Source organism: Mustelus asterias, chromosome 14 (assembly GCF_964213995.1).
Source record: "Mustelus asterias chromosome 14, sMusAst1.hap1.1, whole genome shotgun sequence".
Classification (NCBI taxonomy): domain Eukaryota; kingdom Metazoa; phylum Chordata; class Chondrichthyes; order Carcharhiniformes; family Triakidae; genus Mustelus; species Mustelus asterias.
In genome coordinates, this window is record NC_135814.1 from 58,839,558 (window position 1) to 58,864,664 (window position 25,107).

At 40.5% G+C, this 25,107-nt stretch overlaps 1 protein-coding gene across 5 annotated transcripts; it reads right to left on the reverse strand.

Annotated features, from left to right (window-relative positions):
• Positions 1 to 1,046: 1,046 nt before the first annotated feature.
• nfe2l2a (nfe2 like bZIP transcription factor 2a) lies at positions 1,047 to 23,810 on the reverse strand. Of its 5 annotated transcripts, none has more exons than XM_078228475.1 (5): positions 23,687 to 23,810; positions 6,250 to 6,519; positions 5,959 to 6,054; positions 5,313 to 5,489; positions 1,047 to 2,799 (listed from the first exon to the last, which is right to left on the reverse strand). In XM_078228475.1, the coding sequence occupies exons 1-5, from the start codon at positions 23,723 to 23,725 to the stop codon at positions 1,546 to 1,548; spliced, it is 1,836 nt and encodes a 611-aa protein (XP_078084601.1). In that variant the 5' UTR covers positions 23,726 to 23,810; the 3' UTR covers positions 1,047 to 1,545. The 5 variants fall into 5 exon arrangements, with proteins under 5 accessions (XP_078084601.1, XP_078084599.1, XP_078084602.1 ...); XM_078228473.1 differs by having other exon boundaries at positions 6,250 to 6,521; positions 23,671 to 23,784; XM_078228476.1 differs by having other exon boundaries at positions 23,482 to 23,756.
• Positions 23,811 to 25,107: the final 1,297 nt, after the last annotated feature.

The following is a 25,107-nucleotide window of genomic DNA, read 5'->3' on the forward strand; positions in this document are numbered from 1 at the left end:
TTGTGATAACCCCCAGGACTTACATGGGGAATCTAGGACTCATAGAATACGAGTTCTCGTGGTGATAGGTAATTACCTAAACAGGGGCTGAACACCCTACTCCCATTACATTTTAAACATGCACATAGTGGACCAAATAAAATCCACTTTTTGAAAATATATCAATTAGCGTAAGAATCTCTGAAAAATGATTAGCTATAATTGCGCTGATGGAAAATGTCCAAAGAGGACAGATTAATTAGGAATTTCCTTGCATCAGAAAAAGTTAATTTTAAATCATTGAAAAGATAACCTAGCGTTTACTCAAAAATACTTGAATAATTGCAGAAGATTTGATACGTGCAAGACTGGAATAAACTAGTCAGCACTCAAACAAGGATGTTCTAGACATATGTTAATCTTGCCATTTGTTATATGTTTTAGGAGGTTGCTTCAGAAATAGTCAAAAGTAAGTAGTACTCAAATGCACATGCTTAGCAAATAAACTAGTAACTGCATAGGTAAGTTTATATGCAACTTTTTTATCCAAGTCAAGTTTTTGGAAGCCAGTTTTGGAAGGTGGTTCTCTTATTTATTTACAGGTAGTCAGAGTGTTGATTTTCGCTCCCACAAACCAGTGTTTAAATTACATATAAATACTCCTAAAAAGTGAGTTATAAACATCCTTCCAAGATAGCAATTCTCTGCAAAGTGAAAACAAGCAGTAGGAACATAGACTCACTGAAAGTTGTGAATAGATTTTCTTCTCAGTTTCATTAATTCTCCAAGAACAGGCTGTTTCTAAGTGACTCGAAGAAACAACTCTGGAGAACTAGAGCAAACAGTGCAGACAATATAATATACAAGAGTTTCAAAAGCGGTCAGACCAGAGAACTCGAGGAGTTACAGGACTATCTATCTAGAGTAAATAGTATGCGGGAGACCAGCAATTATACAAATCACTGAAATAGATCCAAACGGGAACAGTTTTTGGATTTTCACTATTGTAAATACTGAAGTTACAGAAACCATACTTTCACAACACAGTCAAACACTCTTGCATAAAGGAAGTTACATTTTATTTATTTTCTATATAAAGCAAAGGAAATGAACAAATCATAATACATTTTCAATTCTTTCATTTTGACTAGCCAAATGTAATAAAGTTATAAAACAAGTACGGTACTTGCAACAGAAGAAACATTAGCTGACTCAAATACAATCTTTAATTCTATGAAAGATCTTCAATTTAATGGCAAATAAGATATCTGCATTTATAAATAAAATGTGCAGTATTTACAAAACTATACAGGAACACTAACAGAAAAGAGGCGTGATAAGCAGTAGAAATAATCAAAATAAAAACACTGGAGAAAAAATCATTTAGAGTCAATTTGCAGCCATTACCTCTGTTTCATCTCTAAGCCACCAATAGCCATTAAAAATAGCTTTAGTTAGTTTTCTTTTGCATAGGAGACTCATTAACATTAAAAAGGTCTCACTTGCAATTCGCACGAGTTTGTTTTTTTTTAAAAAAGGGTCCAATAAAACAAAACCTTTGGAATTTTATTCTCTCTTTATCTCAAGTTTCTTGCTCCTTGGAACGAGGAATACACTGCCATCACTGGTCTGCTGCAGCGAGTATTCACTGGGAGAATACGATTTTCCATCTTCATCTCGGAGCATACTAAAAACCTCATGATACAGATTGTTCAGCTGCTGTTTGATTTGGTGCAGGTTTTTGGCATGTTCCCCCTTTTCTTGCAGAAGCTCCTCCTTCTCATCTTTAAGTTGATCCAGATCATGTTCAAGACCCACTATGTTTTCTAGTTTGCGCTTGCGGCAATTCTGAGCTGCCACCTTGTTTTTGCCACGGCGACGGATATCACGGATGAGGGCAAGCTGGGCTTCACCCAGCTGATACTTGGACACCATTTCATTGAAATCATCAACAGGAAGGTTAACAATCTTTCTGACGGAGAAAGGGACATTCAGTGCTTTAGCCCGCTGCTCATCCCTGGTGAGTCGAGCTTCCATTCGTTTGGAATACTTGTCTTTGGTAAATGGGGCTTTATTGTGACCAGGACCCACTGGTAGATCATCCTTTGGTCCTTTGTCGTAAAGGTTCAGACTAGTATTTGACTGTGTAAGATCATGAAGAGAGGGTGCCTGATAGTTACTGTCATTTTGAAACTGCATTGGGTACAGCTCAGCAAATTCAGGCTGAACACTCCCAGAACTGCTTTCCATGTCATCCACATCAGAATCACTGTAACCATGAGAAGCATCTCCACAAAGAGATGACTGCATTGAATTACCTGGAGAGGCTCCACCAGGGCTTGAGCCCATAGACAAGCCAGAGTCTGAATCAAGAACTTCAGGCACATTTTGTGGCTGCTTACAATCAAAATCTTTATTCATCTCCAACTGAGATATGTTGATTTGTTCAAGAAGAGGGTCATCTAGAATGCCAGTAAGTGACTCATTCATATCGTTACCTTGGGAAATGTTGCTACCTCTCTGAGTATTCAGGGATGTAGAGAAAAGCAAGTCATTGAAATGATTACTATTGAATGAAAGGTTCAAGCCATCTGAGACATTTGTTTTGGGCTGGAAGAGTGTGAGGCTTTCGGATGGCAGTACCTCTTCATAGGGACCATCAAAGAGAGAGAGAAAACTGGTGCTACTGCCTGACACATGATCAGCTGGCAGAGTCGCACTGAAGCCGAAGCTGTCATTTTGCACTTCAGAAGTTTTACTCTTGGAAGTATATCCAGTAGATCCAACACTAATAACGTTCTCATTCTGCATATATAAACACTGTGGGGGAAGAACACAAACACGTAAGTTTCAAATTTCACCCCTCACCTCTTAAGAATGTTGTCCGAAGGGTCTAAGATTTGTGAAAGTGTTAAACAGGGCAAATGTGGAGAAAGTTTTCTACTTGACTAAAACTTGGGACCATTACATTGTATTTATTAGTTACTATCTTAATGAATTCAGCAGAAATGTCTTTACTGAGTAGTTAGATTATGCAACTCACTACCTCATGGTTCTGCAAATAGCATAGATGCATTTGAGGGAAACTACATAAAAATATGAAGGAGACACGGATCGAGGAAATGGTGGGAGGAAGGCCATATGCAGCATTAATCCCTGCACAGAGCAGCTCAGACCTGTTTCTGTGCAAGGTAGTGTAGAAAATTAAATAGAAACTGCTCCATCTAGTCAAAAAGTCAGCAAAAAAAAAAAATCAAGGCAGCATGGTGGACCCAGGTTCAATTCTGGACTTGGCATTTTGTACGTGTCGGTGTGGGTTTCCTCCGGGTGCTCTGGTTTCCTCCCACACTCCAAAAGATGTGCATAGACGATCTGGAGGAGGGGACCAAGTTTGCGGATGATACAAAGATGAGTGGGAAAGCGAATTGCGTGGAAGATGCGGAAAGTCTGCAGAGAGATTTGGATAGGCCAAGTGAGTGGGCGAGGATCTGGCAGATGGAGTATAACGTTGACAAGTGTGAGGTTATCCACTCTGGAAGGAATAATAGTAAAAATTACAACATGCTACCGTGCAGAGGGACCTGGGGGTCCTTGTGCATGAATTGCAAAAACTCAGTTTACAGGTGCAGCAGGTGATCAAGAAGGCAAATGGAATGTTGACCTTTATCGCGAAGGGGATGGAGTATAAAAGCAGGAAGGTCTTGCTGCAATTGTACAAGGTACTGGTAAGGCCGCAACTAGAGTACTGTGTGCAATTTTGGTCCCCTTATTTGCGGAAGGATGTATTGGCCTTGGAGGGAGTACAGAGAAGGTTCACCAGGTTGATACCGGAGATGAGGGGGTTAGCTTATGAGGAGAGATTGAGTAGATTGGGCCTGTACTCGGAGTTTAGAAGGCTGAGGGGAGATCTTATAGAGACATATAAGATAATGAAGGGGCTGGATAGGGTAGAGACAGAGAGATTCTTTCCACTTAGAAAGGGAACGAGAGGACACAGCCTCAAAATAAGGGGGAATCAGTTTAGGACAGAGTTGAGGAGGAACTTCTTCTCTCAGAGGGTAGTGAATCTCTGGAATTCTCTGCCCATTGAAGCAGTGGAGGCTACCTCGTTAAATATGTTTAAGTCACAGGTAGATAGATTTCTGATCATTAAGGGTTATGGGGAGCGGGCGGGTAAGTGGAACTAAACCACTATCAGATCAGCCATGATCTTATTGAATGGCGGGGCAGGCTCGAGGGGCTAGATGGCCTACTCCTGCTCCTATTTCTTATGTTCTTATGAATGGCCATGCTAAATTGCCCTTTAGTGTCAGGGGATTAGCAGGATAAATGCGTGGGGTGACGGGGATAGGACCTGGGTGGGATTGTTGTCAGTGCAGGCTCGATGGGCCAAATGGCCTCCTTCTGTACTGTAGGAATTCTATATTCAGACTGAATATTTACCAGACAGGGCTATTTCCAAAGGCAAAATAAGGAACAGCCTGAAATTCAATAAATAAAATTGTTGTCCTGCTTAAAAGGGCAAGTGCAAGAAACAAGGACGTTCTCAAATAAACATCCATTTGTCAAGGATACTAAGAATACAATAAATGATTAGCCCCAAAAAATTCAAATGTTAGAAGATCCTGACGCCATTAGTTTGGTTATGTTAATATAATAAAAGAATGTAAAGTTTTCTACAGCAAATGCATAAAGCCACTGACAGCCAATAACAAATGGTGATTTTACTGCATTGGATGTGTTTCTCAAATCAAGAGTGTGAAAGGTTTTCCCAGGGACCTAATTTTAATGTTGAAAAGTTATAATTAAGACACAAAGACTAAACATAAATCCAGAATATTTCTCATCCTCGTGTTCCTTCCCCTTTAAATAATTATACTTGTTGTGCTATCAACTTAGTATGGCCTGGTCTCAACTTTCAAAATAAAAATGTAGCTTCTGTAAATCAGAAGGCGGTAAAGCCTGTATATAACCATCTAATCGCCTCCCCATCCCCCCCACCCCTCTTGATTGTCTCAAATAGTACTACACATTATGATTAAATCCTGCAAATCAAATGTAGAAACACTCTGCAGGATGAAAGCTTTCACTGTTTAAAATGTCTAGTTATCTGCATTTAGGAGCATGCACACACGCAAATTAGGGTCACATAATATACATCTGAAGAAAAAAAGTAAACTGAGCCGAACCCTGAATTTCAGATTAATATCCTTAGAAACAATGACCGGTTTGTTCTGTGAACAAATGGTTTATTACAGGTCTGAATTCTTTGGGTGTTTGTTACATCCATGCTCCCTCTATTATCAAGTGCTGAATTCAGCTATTGTACGTACCTGAAGTTCTGGGATTGACAGCAGCTCTTGCCAGGTTTGCTCCAGGTCCTCCAGAGAGTCGGAATCAAGTGATGTGGATGTAAGGATTGAAGTAGTTCCTTGCTGTGTCTGATGAGGAGACATTGGTTGCGGACTGCTCGGAGCTGGAACTGGAGGTTCAAGTGCAACTGTACGAGACTAGAAACAATATTTTTTTTTTTTAAAACTTAAAAAGTTCACTTTGTTGCTGCCCAACCCTTACTGTAAACCCTACATTTCCTGAGTTATGTTGCAAACATTTTAGTGGAACTATTTAAGTTCCCTGAATTCCTATGGCCACATTTCCTCAAAAGCTTCCAGTGTTTCGGTTATTATGGCAGGATCAGTAAAACAAGATAAATCCTGTCCTGTATCCATAAGTTATACAGTAAAAGTTTTGCATTTCTATAAATCCACCAATAGCCAAAGTGCTACTTACTTCAGAAACATCCAAATTGTATATTAATGCCTGTTCTTACAAGGCAACTAAAATCACATGCTTTGTAACCACAGGAACAAACATTATCAACACTTCATACACAGTTATATTAAAATATTAGGAGTCCAGCAAACAGCACCTTTCTAGGAATTTCAGTTAGACGATAGGACTGATAAGAAAAAGACTCACCTCTATGTCCTCTACAAATGGAAATGACTCTGCGAGAAGCTGCATGCATTCATCAAACGACAAAGCTCCATCATCTCTCTCTGTTGTCTTTGCAGTCTAAATTAAAATTGGTCGGCAACCAAATATTTCATATAAAAAGTTTGGGGAAAGAAGAAAAAGGTTTAATATGATGTTTCTGTGTATTTAGAGAACTAAGAATTAGATGTACTACTAAGTTAGCTCTAGTGGAACAGCAAAGTAGTTCCTCAGGTTTGAGCTGTGCTTCATACAGAGCTGTTAAAGTCTTTGTACCTGTGCAGGTTCTGTAATTCCTCTGGGGATTTCAGGTTCACTGTGCTTTGCTGGACGAATGGCAACAAATTCGCCTGTCTCTTCATCTAGCTGCAGCTGCGCCAGGAGAGCCTTCTCTTGTTCTTTCTGCAACTGCTCCTGCTTTTCCTTCTCAACTTTCTTCTGCTTCTCTAGCTCATACTCCTTTTGTCTGTAGTTATAATCAAAATCTTCACGGACAACGCCAAGGTCTATGTCCTGCCTCCACAGAATGTCAATTAAATCAATGTTCTGTTTAAAAGAATAAAAAAAAAAGCAAGTCAAATTAAAAAAGTGCTGGAGTGAACTGCATCAATGCATTTGCGTCACAGGTACAATACATAAATAACCCCATAGGTTGGTTATAAATATATCAGTCTGATGGTTGTGGAAATACTTAACCATTTCATAACCAAGCTTTTTCCCAGGGTGAAAGAGTCAATTACTAGGGGGCATAGGTTTAAGGTGGGAGGGGCAAGGTTTAAAGGAGATGTACGAGGCAGGTTTTTTTTTTTTACACAGAGGGTGGCGGGTGCCTGGAACTCGCTGCCGGGGGAGGTAGTGGAAGCAGATACGATAGTGATTTTTAAGGGGTATCTTGATGAATAGGATGGGAACAGAGGGATATGGTCCCCGGAAGGGTCGGGGGTTTTAGTACAGTCGGGCAGCATGGTCGGCACAGGCTTGGAGGGTCGAAGGGTCTGTTCCTGTGCTGTAATTTTCTCTGTTCTATTTCAGACACTCCCACGATACCAAGGATTAGTAGCCACATAGGTATTGGCTGCTAAGCAAAATAAAAATGCCTTGTAGTGCATCAGATAGAAATACCCACGATTTTCAGTCTCAAACAAAAATCAATCCAAAAATGCACAGCCGTGTCTCAAAGAATTTCTGTCAATAAACATTTTTAAATTGCATCAATTTTGGGTGACAAACTCAAATAAAGTTTTTTTTCCCTGATTTGCAGTATGTGCAGACATTGCCCACAATCTATAGGAATTGATTCAAGTTTTATGACTTCTACTTTTCAAATTTAAGTATTTGCCTTCTTAATTCATTCCAAATACTTTAACAGGTCTGTAATTTGACTCCAGGATTGTACAGCCAAGGGCATACAGCATGCTGTTGCAAGGGATGAAATCGACAGCCATTATTTTTAAGATTCAATGTGAGCAAGAACTAAAAAATATTTTTGGTGAGAGCGGAGAGCAAAGAGACACATGTGGTATGCAATTTATGAAAGTCAATGTTTCTGAGCAGAAAGCAAATAGCTCCTAATTTAAAGCACTTTTAAATGTTCACATGCAGAGCTATAGTAAAATGTATATAAAGGAACTGGCACTTCACATTACTTCAAATACAAAAAGGTCAGGTCTAGTACTTTCAGACTCTAAAGTAAATAAACCTTTTCTCCCTCCATAGAGCCAACTGAAAATAAAATTCAAAGCTTCCGATAGAATAGGATTTTAAAACCGTCACAAACTAGCCTCAGTACTTGATTTGACAAGCAAGTGCAGCAATTAATATTTAAAATGACAGCATGTCATTTTAGAGAAAATAAGGGAGCAGGGAGCTATAACTCATGAAATACAAAAGCTTTCTTTGTATTCCAAGTATCTGGTCACCTGGGTGACCAAAGGTACTCCTGTTAAACTCAGTCCTGCGTGCGCTGCAGTAACTAGACCCTGTTTAACTTCATTGCAAGTTTTTAAAAATATATACACATAACATATCCTGTGTTGAAAAATTGGAAACTTTAAAAAATGTACATTTCAAACATTTAGTATTTTAACATGAACAGAGGCAAGCATTTTCATGAAAAATACACAATATACAGTTCACCTGTACTCCATTCCTCTTTGGTAAGCCAATACTCTAATGCAAACCATGCCATTTACAGCTAAAAGGAAACAGTAGACAATTCATGTATTATGAAAGCCTGAACAGAAGGCATCTTCATTTCCTTGATTGCTCAATATATTGCATCATCTTACTGGAAGAGAGGCAGTGTTCTGACTGTCTCTTAGCCCACTAGGGAAATGCCCACTCTGCCCTGTAACCACAAGAATGAGTTGATTTGCATACCCTCTAGGATGGAAGGAGGAATAAGAGAAAAGAAAAACAAGCAGATACCTGTTCTGCGCATCTGCTAACTCAAACTGCAGCACAACATTAGATTTGAGCTATTCCACCGCCCCCCACCCCGACTATGGTGTTGCCTCCTGTATGGGAGGTTAGCTGACCATTGCAGTCTGTAAGCCAGTGTATGATAGCACATCCTAATTGAATTGACCTCAAATTCTTGTACTGTTCCAGAGGGAAGAGTGAAGAAACTGCACAGAAATGTATAGAAACTTGTTTTCCAGGCAACTGCCCTCCGTATTCTGATAGCTAATTCTTTTTAAAATAAAGAAATCACAATCACATGCAAGGCCCAAATGAGGCAAGAAAATGCAAACATAGAAATGAGGAGGAGTAGGCCACTCAGCCACTTGAGCCTATTCGACCATTCAATAAGGTCATGGCTGATCTGCTTGTAACTTCAACCCACATAACCCAGGTAAACCTTTCATCTCTTTGTTTATCAAGAATCTCTCTGCCTTAAAAGTATTCAAAAACTCTGTTTCCATGCCTTTTGAAGTAGAGCTCCAGAGACCCAAGACCCTCAGAAACACTTTCTCCTCATCCCAGAGAGATCCCTTATTTTCAAAGTGAGCCCTGGTTCTAGAAATATCTGAGAATGGTCAAATCCAACCATAGCCAGTTGTGAAATTAAATTCAATAGACCTGATAAATCGTGGTTTGGCACCAAGGAAGATCACCATGAAAGATATCAGATTGGTGTTTAAATTCCAATTGATTTACAAATAAAAGTTGTGATTTCAAATTCATACCTCCACGAGCACCTTGCCTTCCACTGCCCGAGGCCCCAAGTTCTGGAATTCCTTTCCTGAACCTCTCCAGCTCTCTTTCCTCTTTTAATGAAGTTTTGTAAAGCCCAACCTCTGATTAAGTACTTCTACAGAAAAGTAGAGTGGAGATCAAATTGGCAGAGCAGGCTTGAGGGGCCAAATGGCCTACTCCTAATTCACAGGTTTTTATAAACTCCAGCTTGTTCAAAACTCCTGTTGCTCACACTTTCCAAACCACATCACATCATGCTTGCTTTGCACACCCTTGTGCTGGCCACACATTTAAATCTCTATGGCCTTGCAACTCCCTTAATTTTTAGAGCAGGTAGCCATAATTAACCATGTCTCTCGTGACAGATCCAAGCATCCTCTTGTTTAGGAAATAGTTTAAACCAGAAGACACTGAAAAAGTACTATATTCACCAAACATGACAACTCTCCGGAAAAGATACTTCCTGCATCAATCACATTTTGTCTATGTATTTTACAGTAATGTCTTACTATTGATATGTACAACCTTACATCACTAATTACATCTGTTCCATGTTTCTCCAAAGTGCATAACTAACTCCGTTAACCTATTTTCACTAATAGATTCCATGTTTAGTACTATCCTCAACACACATCCAGAGCCTCAATATCCATCACTAAATAGAGACCAAAACTAGATAGAGTATTCTGTGTAGTTTATATGACCCAACTATAATAGTCATATACCTTACTGACAATATTTGTTTTAGCTTTAATCCAGGATCCCTCACAATATTGTGGTAAAAAGTCTCATTTCGTCACAGCTCAGAAGTTCCAGGGATTTAGAATTTCCTAAAGAATAGAATATTAACCAATGTTCACCAAAAATCAAGGATAGCACAATAAATTTTGTTGATTTCAGTGATATGCACTCACACCAAATGGCCTCCTCCAGGCAGTAAATTTCTATGCTTCTCGAATTGTTGCATGCGACTTTGTCACTCAAGGTAACTAAATTTACAGATGCAAAAGATATTTAAAATATTTAATGAAGGCTGAAACTACCAGTCCAGGTTCAAAAAATGCTGCATGTATAAAGTTGAAGGAACAGGAAAGCTAGATATTTAGAACATTCACCTCTACCTGCCTTACTTAAAGAATGTAAGCAAGAGCATTACAACAATAGACAGCTGGCCTTTTGCAAACAGAAAACATACTGAAAATGAACAGAGGTAACAAAATTCGTTCACGCATATCTCTTAGGACAAAGCACCACGTTTAAACAAGGGAAACATATCAGCTGCTGCATTAAGTTTGATGATAATAATGACTGTAATGACAGCGCAACTGATTTCTTCAGATTTAAAATGGTCTTCAGACAAAACTCTCCGATCACAGTCAAGTCCATTCCACTCCCTCTTATCTCCTATTCAAAGCGGCATGGTGGCACAGCAGTTAGCACTGCTGCCCCTCAGTGCCAGGGACTCAGGTTCAATTCCCGGCTTGGGTCAGTGTGTGGAGTTTGCACATTCTCCCCGTGTCTGCGTGGGGGTGCTCCGGTTCTCTCCCACAGTCTGAAAGACGTGCTGGTTAGGTGCATTGGCCATGCTAAATTCTCCCTCAGTGTACCCGAACAGGCGCCGGAGTGTGGCAACTAGGGGATTTTCACAGTAACTTCATTGCAGTGTTAATGTAAGCCTTCTTGTGAGACTAATAAATAAATGTATAAAACTTTTCAAAACCTTATTCCGAAATATATTGTAATTTGGATGCTTGGGTGAGGGAGAAAAATGCCTGTTAAAGGATTTTCTTTTACACTCTTCAACTGATTAACTAAATCTGGATCTCCAAATTTAACATTTAAACATGTCTTTTTCTGAGAATGTAACAATTAAAGCCAAGTTGAGGTAAATCTGTTCTAATGTAACTTCACATTGTAGTCAACAGCAGTTAACAGCACACAACAGGAACTTTTTTCAAAAATACTTCACAGCTAACTCAGGCTCGGCTTAGTAACAGCACAGTCATCGGAGTCAGGTGGTTGAGGGTTCATGTCCCACTCCAAAGATTTCTACACATACCTAGACTGATATTCAAGTGTGGTACAGAGAGAGAGAGAGAGAGAGTGCTGCACAGTCAACTGTGCCATCTTTCAAATGAGATCCATGATCAGGTTGGCATAAAAGATCCCATGTCACTATGAAAGTAGAGCCTGGAATTGATAAAATGTCCTAGCCAATATTTATCCTGCAACCAAAGCTAACAAGAGATTATCTAGTTCACTTATCTTATTGTTGTTCTGTGAAATTTTCATGTCTATAAATTGACTGCCATGTTTCCTTGCATTATAACACAGCTGATAGTTCAAAAGTATTTAGTCATCCATGAACTGCTTTGGGTCATGTGGAGGACACGTGCTGCAAATTCTCCAAGTGACCTGCAGTGGTGATCTGGCACACAGAATTGAACCTTCATAACAGATCACAGCTAATGGGGTGTTGATTTATTATACAAAGCCTTTGTGAAGACCTCTGGAACTCTCAATACTTACTACATTCCTGTGTAATGGAAAAACACCCAATATCCCAAATATCCAGGGAAAAATATGGATCATGCATTTAGGAATGTTATTTGGTAGTGTGAATAATCTATTCTTCAGTCTCCAAAGATGCAATTATTAAGTCAAGTATTGATTATTTCTGAAGTTGAGTCTGGGTGAAAGGAAGTCACCACTTTACTAGAACACGATCGTTTCTCTGGAATTACCTGGACACCACCATGGGAAAGTGACTGAAACTAACTCTCAAAAGCTCTAATAAAGGATGACAGCAATATATTAAACACTATAGGTGTTGGGGCAGGAGGCACTGGATTGTCCCTGAATATTTACTCTGGAGGAGCAGGAGAGAAACAGAACAAGTATTCAACTTGTGTGAGCCTCAAACTTTCAGAGTAGTTCGGAGCACAAGGTCATATGGGATTCTTATAATTCTCAAGAACGGATGGTTTTGGGTCAAATGGGAAGTATTTTAAATTCCAAGTGTTCTGGGTGAGCAACCAAGTGGCTCTCAGAAGTGGGTGGACACTGAAATCTTAAACCACAGGCAAAGAGGAGGCAAGCAAGCTGGCTGGACTCTCCAGGTTAGTGCATTTGCAGCACTACTTGTGGACCTGGAAGAGACGGTGTGTTTCTTGCAGACCCAACAAGCTTACCTTAATACGCCTCAGCTATCTCCAGCTACCCCTCCCATCTCTTACCTGCTTTCAGGCTGGAAATTGACAGAAAACATTTAAAAGATAGTGTACAATTAAATGGTGCACATCAATAAAAAGCCCTTACTTCCAGATTTCCGGTAGAGGGACTTCTCCCATTACTCCTCTTAGTGGCCCTGGCGTAAATATTGGGATACAAGTTTAAAAGCCATTTCACTACTTTATACAAATACAGGTTGCTATTAATATAATTATTCAGGGTTATGAAAATTACCAAGAACATTAACTGATTTTATATTTTTTCAGTAAAAGCACTTTCTAACACATTACCATATCAGCTGCCATTCACACTGCTGCTCAAGCATTTTATTTCACCGTGTGGGCCTTTCTACAACAATCCGATCCACTTTAAAATAATCATGCATATACAATCAATCCACTGAGGTGGAAACCTTTCCCACTTGTTTGTGAAAGTTTTCACAAGCTTTTCTGCCTTGTTTTGATGTTGAAGGCAGTGGTGATTCAGCCCATGGTAGCTGTGTTTTTAATTACCTCTGCCTCTAGTGACATACTTACAATGGTGGCAGGCTCTGCTACCAATGGGAAGACGACTGAAAATTGCCAATATCTGGCAGCAGGAATGTTTCTTCGTAAGTCTGATCTGCTGGCAGTGATCAGTTAGTATTCTTATTAATTCACATAACCCTGAATAATTGTGTCAGCAAGAGCAGGAAAGGTATGTATTCATATAGCATTTTTAATGTAAAATAATGTTCCAAGGCGCTTCACAGGAGTATTTTCAAACAAAATACTCCTGTGAAGCACAGGTGCTAGCACTCCTGTGAAGCACTCCTGGGCAGCACGGTAGCACAGTGGTTAGCACTGCTGCTTCACAGCTCCAGGGACCTGGGTTCGATTCCCGGCTTGGATCACTGTCTGTGTGGAGTTTGCACATTCTCCTCGTGTCTGCGTGGGTTTCCTCTGGGTGCTCCGGTTTCCTCCCACAGTCCAAAGATGTGCTCGTTAGGTTGATTGGCCATGCTAAAATTGCCCCTTAGAGACCCGAGATGTGTAGGTTAGAGGGATTAGTGGGTAAAATATATGGGGATAGGGCCTGGGTGGGATTGTGGTCGGTGCAGACTCGATGGGCCGAAGGGCCTCTTTCTGCACTGTAGGGTTTCTATCTAAAATTTGGCAATGTGTCATGTAAAATATTGGGCCATATGCTTTTAGAATTTAAAGATAAATGAACTAGACTATATTTCCAAGATAAATCTACATTCTGTGTGCACAAGCAGATTGACAACAAATGTCGGCTTTGCCAGCAACTCTCACATCCCATCTCTATTTGCCATTGAGAAGTTGGTGGCGAGCTGCATTCTGGAACCACTGCAGACCATTTGGTCCAGGTATGCTCACTGTGCCATTAGGAAGGGTATTCTAGGATTTAACCCAACGACACTGAAGAAACAGTAATATAGCTCCAAGTCATAATCGGCATACAACTTGGAAAGGGAACTTGCAAATGACAATGTTCCCATATGTGCTGTTGCCTTTCTAGGTGATAGAGGTCATAGGTTTGGAAATTGCTTTTGAGGGAGCCTTGGAAAGTGGCTGTAGTACAGTCTGTAGAATGCTTAGGGTGGTGAATGGGGTGCCATTCAAATGGGCCGCTTTACCTTGGATGTTGTCAGTTTTTGTTGGAGCTGCACTCAGAGGCAAATGAAGAATATTCGATCACAATCTTGACTTGTGCCTTGTACATGGCTTTAGGGAGTTGCTCTCCACAAAATTTCCAGCCTCTGACCTATTCTAGCATTTCTGTGGCTAATCCAGCTATTCAATCCAATTTCATAATTCTGCCTCAATTTAAAAACAATTGTTTTCACATATGCTGGGTACAAATATTTTCTCCAGACAATCTATTTACAATAATATTCAAAACAGTAAAACTATTAGGTTTTGGGATATCTTAACAAACCAGACCTTAAGAGAGTTACAATTGTGGAACAGCAGAGCTGCAAAATAAAGATTAGATTTCAAACCATGCTGAAGGCGGAAGATAGTTTAACATTCTAGTAATTTGTCACTTATTGTCGCTGCAATAACTTTTCACAAACTCAGTTGGGGCAATTTCCAACTTAGGCTGGGAAATTCCACTTGGGTTAGCAATAAATGTCAGGAAATAACAGAAGATTTTTTGGAAGAGGAAGAGTGAGGGTAGGTGGTCAAGTTTGTCAAAGGGAAAGTTGTGACGGTTTCACTGAGGCAAAGAGGTTAAAAACGTTGACTGAGTTAGAAGCCGTGATCTCTCAAATCAAGCAAGATGACCGACTGACATGGCTTAATGTGGTTTATTCTTTATTTTGTTTAATTACACACAGATAAATGGCGTGGATTAAATGGAGTGAGTTCAGTACAGCTATTTTATATATGTAACCATATTGTAAAATAAATCAGCTCAACAATTCATGTCTGGCTTTATTTGACCATGTTTCCTCTGTTCACAAGAGAGAAATGCAGAAGAAATTAATATCTTGTTCCGGTAACAGCAGGTGCTTTGTTCCATCCCTGGGTTGTACCATTGCACAAGTGGATATTCAGCAGTGAGCAACTCCCACAATAACAACTCTCAGATACTTTACAGGTGCAAGATACATACATACTTGACCCAAGAAAGATACAACAAAAATCTCATCTGACGGCTGCAACAAATGTTTGAAAATGTCAATGTTTGCCTTTGTACTCGCAAAAATCAGACATTTCAAACTTACCACAAGTATCTTGTAAACACACAACTATGGTAAAGCTCATATTGAAATGTTTCAATTCAACACAAATGTAATTAATAAACTTGCTTACAATTTAATCTTTTTGTATAGTATCTCAAGCATGCATGAGATGAAAAGCATCTGTGATATTTTTATCTGATTTAATTACAATGAATATAAAAGAAAATGCAGAGAGGCTCCAGCCAAAGATGAATTATATCACCTGAACTATCAGAACAGACACAGCCTGAATGTAATGAACTTGGACTATTTGCTCTGAATGTGGAGTGCTGAGTAAGCATCCTGCTTAAGGGGTGGCAAGGTGTCAATAGAGTCATGACTGTGTTGCAAACCACCATCTTCTTCAGGGGTTCTCTCCAATTATACATAACCTACTTCAATAAACCTGAAGGCTTGCTTCGTAACAGCTTCAGTGGGAACAAAACATTAAGAGTAAAGCTTAAAACAGGTGCAAGTATTTTCCATTTAAATTCGATTGTGTCAGTTGTAAAGAACTCTGCTAATAATTAAACTCATCTCAACAGCAAGCAATTCAAACACAGGATTCTTATCTCCACTGTCACATCACTTCCTTACACCGGACAAGTTCAAATTATTCGCAAGAATAAACTTCAGCTCTGCACTTCACTTTTATTCACTGGCTTTCAATAAGAAAATAGGAACAATGTCACATTAAATAGTATGTACAGAATCTTTATTTGGGAGTTCTTGAGGGTTCACTGCAGTTGGTGGATAGTATAGTAATGCTTTTATCAAAAAAAATTAACATCTTTTGAGCTTATGAACATGCAGTAGAGATAGTTAAAGAAAACAAGTGGTTGCAACTAAACACCCACCAACCAACAAACAAACTGGACTCTTTCATCATCCCAGGGAATGTTTTGTCCTGCAAACAGGACTGATCCACCAGAGGCAGCAGTGTAGTTGTATAAGGGAGAGGCACAGAAGTTCAACGTTGTCTTCAGGCCCTTTGCAGACCCGTAGCATCAGGTCAACTTGGAAAAGGAAAACTCCTGCTGCTTACCTCGTACCACTCTTCCTCAGATGATGAACCACTTGGAAGAAGCACAGAGGATAGCAATGGCACAAGTCATACTCTGAGTAGGAGCTATCTAGGTTGTACCACCACTGAGAGCCAGAAAGACAAATCTGCCCAACTGAAGCTTGTGGGAAGGGATAAACCTACCTGATCGCATTCTTACCAATCTTTCTGCTGCCAGAAGGATGAGGCATCCATGAACATCTCCATCCTCCATGATGGCTGAACCTAGCAAGTGAGAGAATACTGAAGCATGCATATCTATTTTCAGCCAGAATTGCATAGTGCATAATCCATCTCAGCCTCCTTCCGAGGTACCCACCATCATCAACCTACAGTCAATTTAGTTCACTCCATGTGTTATCAAGAAATGGCTGAGTGCTCTGTATACAGCAAGAGCATGGACCCCGACAACATCCTGCCAATTTACTAGCTGCATCTCTAGACAAGCATTTCCAATTCAGCTACAACATTGACACCTACTTAAAGTGTAAATTCCCCTTGTATTTTTAAAAACAACAAGTACTATCAAACAGCACTTAGCACTAACCTGCTCACTGATGCTCAGCTTGGGTTCCACCAGAACCACTTGTCTCCAGAGCTCTCTGCAGTCTTGTTAAACATGAACAAAAGAGCTGAATTCCAGGGGCAAAGAAAGAGTGGATACTAACCTTCAGATTAAGACAGCATTTAACCAAGCAGTCTTTGTAAAATTTACGTCAATGAGGATCAGGGAAAATCTCAAAGACGGTGGCACAGTGGTTAACACTGCTGCCTCACAATGCCAGGGACCCGGGTTCAATTCCGGCCTTGGCTTACTGTCTGTATGGAGTTTGCACATTCTCCCTACGTCCGTGTGGATTTCCGCCAAGTGCTCCGGTTTCCTCTTATAGTCGAAAGATGTGTAGGTTAAGTGGATTGGCCATACTAAATTGCCCCTTAGGCTCAGGGGTTAGTAGGGTAAATACGTGGATTTGAGGGCAAGGCCTAGGTGTGATTGTTGTTGGTGCAGGCTCGAAGGGCCGAATGGCCACGTTCTGCACTGTAGGGATTCTATGATACTTGGACTTAATACCTGCCATTGTTGTTCGAGGCCACTCATTTCAGCCCCAGAATGCAGTTGCAGGAGTTCCTTGGGGCAGTGTACAAGGCCCAACCATCTTAAATCACTTCTTCATTGATCATCCCTCCATTAGGTGGTCAGAAATGGGGATGCTCTTTGATGCTTGCATGTGTGCAGTTCTACTTTCAACTGTTCAGATACTGAAGCAGTCCGTACTTGCCTCCAATAATATCTGGGCAACATTCAGGCTTGGGCTTATTAGTGGCAAGTAAATTTTGCACTGTACAAGTACCAGGCAATGGCCATCTTCAATAAGGGATAATCTGAACATTTCCCTTGATGTTCACTGGCATCATTACTGCCCAATTCCCCACCATCAACATCCTACAGGTTGCCATTGATCAGAAATTTAACTATACCAGCCATGAAAGTGCTGTGGTTACAAAAGCATGCTGGGTATTCTGTGTTGACTCGCTAACTTCCCAACTCTTTCAGAAGCCTTTCCACCATAGTAGGCACAAATCAACGCCATGATGAAATACTCTTCAATTGCCTAAGTGAGTAAGGCTTCAACAATACTCAAAGCTCAACACCATCCATGGCAAAAAAATGTTTTTACATACTTTTCCAATTCAATCAAATCAAGTCCAATTCAGAGTCTCAACAAGTTGAGACATTTCCGATCCAGGCTGACAAGACAGGGCATGCAATCCTCTACCCTGTCCTGGGCCTGATCTACATGAGCCAAGCTGATTGGAGGAGGCGCTGGTCTTCCTTCGCCAAGGCTTGATCTCATTTGCATCTTAGCCAAAAGGCCGAGACGCCAAAATAGTCTACTTGATTAGCAACCTTTCTACTACCTCAAGCATTCAGCCCCTCCACCACCGAAGCACAAAGATACACTGCATCAGGCCCCTTCAACAGCATACTGCAAACCCATGACCAGTACTACCTGGAAGGATAAGAGTACACCACCATTTGGAAGTTCCTCTCCAAGTCACACATCATCCTGACTTGCACTATACCACCACCCTTTAATTTAGTCACTGGGTGAAAATCCTGGAACCCCCTACCTAACAACACTGTGGGAGTATCTTCATCACACAGACTTCAGTGTTTCAGGAGGATGGCTCACATTCATAAGAACAGTTAAGGATCAGCAATAATTGCTGACCTTGCGAGCAATGACTACATCCCATTAAAGAATAACTTCAACTTCAGACATCCTAAAGCGCTTCACAGCCAATGAAATAATTTTGAAGTATAGTCACTGTTGTAATGTAGGGAGACATCAGGAACAAACTGGTAGCTGGTATAATCTGCTAATGTGTAATTTAGAACTAGCTATGAACAGAATCATTTAGCTCCCACCATACCATTTTTTGATTTCAATATCAAGACAGATAAGGCAAAGAATGTCCGAACTATGCCTAATAATGTTCCTTTAATATAAAAAGGATAAGTATAAGCTGACAATTATCAATTTATTTTTAGAAGAGCAACACCACAGGACTTACATTCAACACAAAAAGCACTGTTCATTGGGGCAAGTCACCCATGTAATTAAATTGTATAACCCGATACGTGCTCACCCATCACTTAAGTCTGTAGGTGAAAGTTCACATATTGCGTGCAACAAGATTGCTCTGCACTAAGTTCAAATTCATAAAAGTGGCTAATAACTAGACATACATACCCAGCAATGGGATTGGAATTGAAATCTGATCAAGCTGATTTAGCTGGTAAAATCTGCTAGCACATGTAGTTTACAACAAGCTATGTTTGGATAGGTTTATCTCCTACTATAATATTTTTCGCTAAAACAAATCAACCTTGACCAACCACAGTGCATGGTTATTAATAATATCCCACCATAAAGTCAGAGAGCAGTACAGCATGGAAACAGGTCTTTCGGCCCAACCATTCCATGGTGCCCTCCCAGCTAATCCCAATTGCCTGCATTTGGCTCATATCCCTCTAATCCTATAGAGACCAGCCATGAAAATTATTTTTCCACAAGTTAGACTTCATTCATCATCAGATCAGTTTGGAGAGATGGTGTTCTTTTTTTTTAAAATACATTGTTTTTTTTCCTCTACTTATAGACAAACTTACAAAATGGGAGTAGGTGGCCATTCAGTCCCTCAAGCCTGCTCTACCATTCAAGAAGATCATGACTGATCCATTTGTGTTCAAATGCTACTCCCATCTACCCCTGCCCAATAACCTTTGATTCCCTTACCTAACAAGAATCCAGCTACCTCAACTTAAAAATAACCAATGACCCCACTTCCACCACCTTCTGAGGCAGAGGAGTCCAAAGCTGCATAACAATCTCCTCATCTCTGTCCTAAAACAGTGACCCCTAATTTTAAAAGTGCTTCCTAGCACACTAACATTTTCTAACTCATACACTAGAACACCTAGATCCCCAGCAACTCAGAATTCTGCCGTCACTCTTCATTTGCTTTCCTTACTCTTCCTGTCAAAGTGAACGTCACATTTTCCCACATTATACTTCATCTGCCAGATTTTTGCCCAGTCTCATCTGTATTGATCTGCAATCTTGAGTCCTCTTCACAACGTACATTCCTACCTTTCTTTGTGTCATCTGAAAATTTAGCTACTGTGCCTTCATTCCCCTCATCCAAGTCATTGATATATAGAAATTCTAAAAAGTTGAGACCCTTGCAGGTCTCCACTCGTCACATCCTGCCAATCAGAAAAAGGCCAATTTATGCAAACTCTTTTCTACCAACCAATCTTCTATCCATGCCAATCTGTTACCCCAACACCATGAACTTTTATTTTCCAAAATAACCTTTGATGTGGCGCCTTATCATATGCCTTCTGGAAATCCAAGTACAGTACATCTACAGGATCCCCTTTATCCACAGCGCAAGTTACTCCTTCAAATAATGCCAATAAATTGACTAAACGTGATTTTAATCTCAAAACCATGCTTGATTCTTCCTGCTTACCTTGATTCTCTAAGTGTCCAGCTTTAATTTCCTTAATCAAGTCTAGCACTTTCCCCACAACATACGTCAAGCTAACTGGCTGATAGTTTCCTGTTTATGGACTCCTTCCTGTGGGTTTATATTTGCTACATTCCAGTCTGATGGAATCTTTCCAGAATCTAGGGAATTTTGGAAAATTAACACAAATGCATCTACTATCTAGCCATCTCTTTTAAGACTGTAGGATGATGTCCTTCAGGACCCAGAGATTCATCTATAGCTGACTCATCAGCCCGTATTGCCATCAGTACAGCTTCCCTAGTGATTGTAATTTCACCAAGATTCCCTCTCCTTTGCATCTCTTCATTTACAGCTATCATTTTTGTATTTTTTATATCCTTTATCTACTAGAGGTCCAACATTCACATTACTTACACCACTGATGGTGGGTTCATCCTTAAGAAATTTTTATAATCAGAATATACTTATTCAGAGTATTCTGAAGTATCCCCTTCGAAGTTTGCCACTTCTCCTCTATTAATCTACCTCGTAGCCTAGTATCCCTATTCACTTCAGCTAGCTCATCTTGCACTCCCATATATTTGCTCTTATTTAAGTTTAAGATATTAATCTTAGACCCACTCTTTTCCCCTTCAAACTTGTTTTTATAAGAATTCTCCGATTCCTGTTAGCATCATCCTCTCAGCATCTAACCTGTCAAGCTCCCTCAGAATCTCATATGTTTCAATAAGATCACTTCTCATTCTTCTAAACTCCAATGAGTACAGACCGAACCTGCTCAACCTATCTTCATAAGGCAAATCCTTCTTTCCAGGATCAGCCTAGTGAACCTTCAAATTTAACAGTTAGGAGCAGGAGTAGGCAGTAGTGAACTCCTTCCAATGCAAGTATATCCCTCCTTAAGTAAGGTGACCAAAACTGTACATAGGAAGTTTGACCACAATATAGTCTGTTCCGTTATCCAAGAAATTAATATAAATCAAACAGTCTAGACCCCAGCACTGATCCCTGTAGCATTCCAACAGTTACAGTGTGCCATCCTGGAAGTGACCCATTTATCCAACTCTTTGGTTCCTGTTAGTTAGACAGTTCTCCAACCATGTTAATATATCATCCTCACCACCATAAACTCTTCTCTTGTCTCGGAACCTTGTACATGGCATCTTATCGAATACCTTTTGGAAATATAAATACACTACATCGACTAGTTTGCCATTGTCCATCCTGCTTGTTACATCCTCAAAGAGCTCTAATAAATTGGGAAAACACAATTTCTCTTTCACAAAGCCATGTTGACTCTGCCTGATTGTATTATGATTTCCTAAGTGTCCTGCCCACAATCTTTAATAACGGCTCCCAGCATTTACCCCAGAAAATACATTAGGCTAATTGGCCTATAGTTTCCTGCTTTTTGCCTTCCTCCTTTCTTGAACTGAGGTGTTACATTTGTGGTTTTCCAAAACACCAGAACCTTTCCAGAATCTAGGAATTTTAAGATTACAACCAATCCACCCACTATCTCTGCAACCATGTCCTTTAAAACCTAGGATGCAGGCCATTAGGTACGTGCACCTCTACCACATTACCCTTATCTGCCCCTTTCCATTACTCAACTAAAAGCTCAAGTTGGTCAAACATGATTTGGATTTAGCAAATCTGTGCTGGTTCTCATTTACTAACTCATTTTTCCAGGTGCCAATTAATATTGTCCTGAATTAATATCGCTAAAAGATTTCCCCACCGATGATTGCCCTGTAATAAGCAATGATTGTGTCCAGAGCCTATGTAATTTCCACCTGTCCTAATATCTCATGGGGTTAATGTCAAATTATGTTGACAATGTTCCTGTGAAGCACCTTGGGATATTTTATTACATTAAAGATGCTGCATAGTTACAAATTGTTAGTGCTGGATAAAAGCATGCAAACTGATTTCTGACCCCTCTAGGCAAGTTTTTTTTTAAAAAAAGGACAAGTGAACTGAGTTACTGGTAAAAGTCCCAAGTTGTTCAATCTGAATACAAGATTTAACCTGTACAAATCCTTCTGATTGAAAAAGGGAAAAAAACATAGTTGAACACATTCTGCATTGAACCAATGCCAACATGACCGATTCTCAAGTCTTACATAGTAACTTAGCCAAGGTAAACTTGGAACAACTGTGAATCTTCCAACAAGATCAAAAATAATCAAAGGTTAAAAATTTTCTGGGGTGGAGAAACTGATAAATTAAAATACCTTTCCTGGTCAGTCAGTAAATAATAGGATGCACATAAAGCCTCTTCCATTCTTTATAAACTTTTTTGTTGTTTGTTTTGTCCATTTTCATTCGTTACTTCATATGATAATTACAGGGAGTTGAGTTGGTAGTTATTTATCCAATCAGAATTGATTTTAAATCTATAGATCCAGTAGGGATGAGATGGGCCAAATGGCCTCCATCAGTGCTGCAACTTTTCCGTGATTTCTATCTGAAGCTCATGACCTTCGCCGTACAGAAAATATTTCACAATATCACACAAACTAGTCAAGACATTAATCATTAACTATCAGAAAAAATGTTGTCCTACAATTGCTGTAATTCATACTAAGGGTCAGAGGAATCTTAGCCAAACACAAATGTAACATGCACGTGACAGCTCAATCAATTGTGATATCAGGGCAAATAAGGGAGGAACAATTGGTTTGACAGGTAATGGGAGGAGGTGGAGGGAGAGAGTTTGAAGGAGTAAGAATGTCTTTATCACTACTTTTGCTGAATAGCTGATAAGCAGAACCTTTTCAGACAAGCCTGTTTTTTTTTGGCCTGCCATTCGGTTACAGTAAAGACCAGTGGGTGGAGACAAGATCAGAGCCTGGGATCAGCTGGAAACCTCAAGGGGTCAGGCGACAGCCAACCTCCAAAGCCTTACAGAGAAGTCACAAGACTAGGAACACTGCACCGAACCACACACAAGTTACCATAGCTGGGTGAAGCATGAGGAACCCCACAATCACCTTACAGTCAACCTTTTCACAATACAGTAGTACTCTTATTACTAAGGTTACACTAGAATGACTTTGCACAATTTGCCATAAGTTTGGCGCAGGATCGGAAACAACGCTGCTGGTGAACGCCCAGCTTTCAATGTTCCAGAGTAGCCCAGGTTCAAAAAAAATATGTCGGGGGAGTGTGGAGGAAGTTAAATCTAACGAGCAGAATGGGAGTGGGGAGAGAGGAATGACACCGATCCCAAACTACTCACCCAACTTGCTTTAACCACAAGAACCTGTACATTTTAATGTAAATGGGTCTCTGCCACATTGAGGACCTTTGGTGTCAGGCGATCGGACTAAACTATTTGGAAGTTTACTACTTTGCCAAGTGTTTTCTGTCTCCCCCACTCGAATTATTCCAAACTGTTGTCCTGCTCCTCACCCTACGGGTGAGGGAGTTGCTGCGGGTAGTACCTGCTGCTGCTGCTGTACCGGCGGCCGCTCAATCTCCATCACCGCTGTCCCCCCAGTCACTGCTGATCACGCGCCACCCGGCCTGATCTTCCCAGCTCTTGTGACGCACACTTCCCCCTCGAGCAGCGCGAGACTCGCCTCGCCTCGCCAGCCCGCCCATCGCCCGCCGGCCGGCCCAACCGACAGCCGCGTCCGCCTGTCAGTCACTCCTCGTTGTCCCGCCCCCTCCCTCTTCCATTCGCCCGTGGCCCTTTGTCAATCATCCATCTCTTCCACCAGCCCGCCCGCGTCCTTGTCAGTCATCCCGTCTTCCGATCATGTCGATCAAAATGTGGCCCCCTCCCCGGCGCAACCTGATTGTCTGCGCACTGAGACTGGGGTGGGGGGGGGGGGGTGACAGCCAGACAGACAGCCAGCCAGAGTCAATACCGGCTGGGATGTCTGCACTTCTCACTTGACCTCAACCCAAATCACCTCATCCATAGCCACCAATTCACAATCACAAGGAAACCCACGCCCAACAATTGAGAGCTTACAATCTTCAACTATAAGTACGCAATTAATTTTTATGCAATCACCCGTATCACTAATAATGCGGGCCATTATAGAATCAGAAGATAAAAATATATATTGCCGCTGTAGACATGGAATGACCTGTGCTCTGCCTCCCACACTATGGTGTGCACCCCTCCCCCAGAAAGTTTGATACTTGGCCAGTATCTTACCATTTAAAATCTTTTTAAACACAAGTTTGGAAATAGTCACGTAACATCTTGCAATTAAAATACGATGAGTAAATATTTCTCGTTTTAATCATCCACATTGGAAAAATATGTCAACGGACAGAAGCACTTCATCCAACGGGGTTGTGTGAATAACTTCAGTAAAGCATACCTGTTTTAATTTGGAATTGACAGCAGTATTTGTTGAACAGCTTTTTAAAATAAGCACTTTGATGAAAGCTAATCCATCACATTGTGTCTGGCCGGCCTTCGCCTCAGTCAGAAGCTTCCTGAGGAACTGGAAAACATTCACAAGCGAAAAGTCCCATTTTAAATGACGTGCCTGAAATTGCGCAATGGTGCTATTTCCACTATTTCAAAGTAGGACTCTTCTCCATATCTGAGGCTAAATTAATCTTTTAAATCTACTGCAATTGCATTATTACACTTACACCCACGCTGGTATTTTCATCCTTTAACTTGGTTTAGAACATTCTTTGGCATTTTAAATCTGAATATATTATGCCAAAGGGAATGTCTGTCATACGACGGGCTGAATGGCCTCCTTCTTAGCTGAAACGATTCTTGTCAATCTGAATTTTACGATATTTTGACAACCTGCTTACTCCAAAGTGGAAAAAAAAGTGTGCTGCATAACGTCAAAACTGATGAATAAAGCTGGAAATACTTTCCAACTAA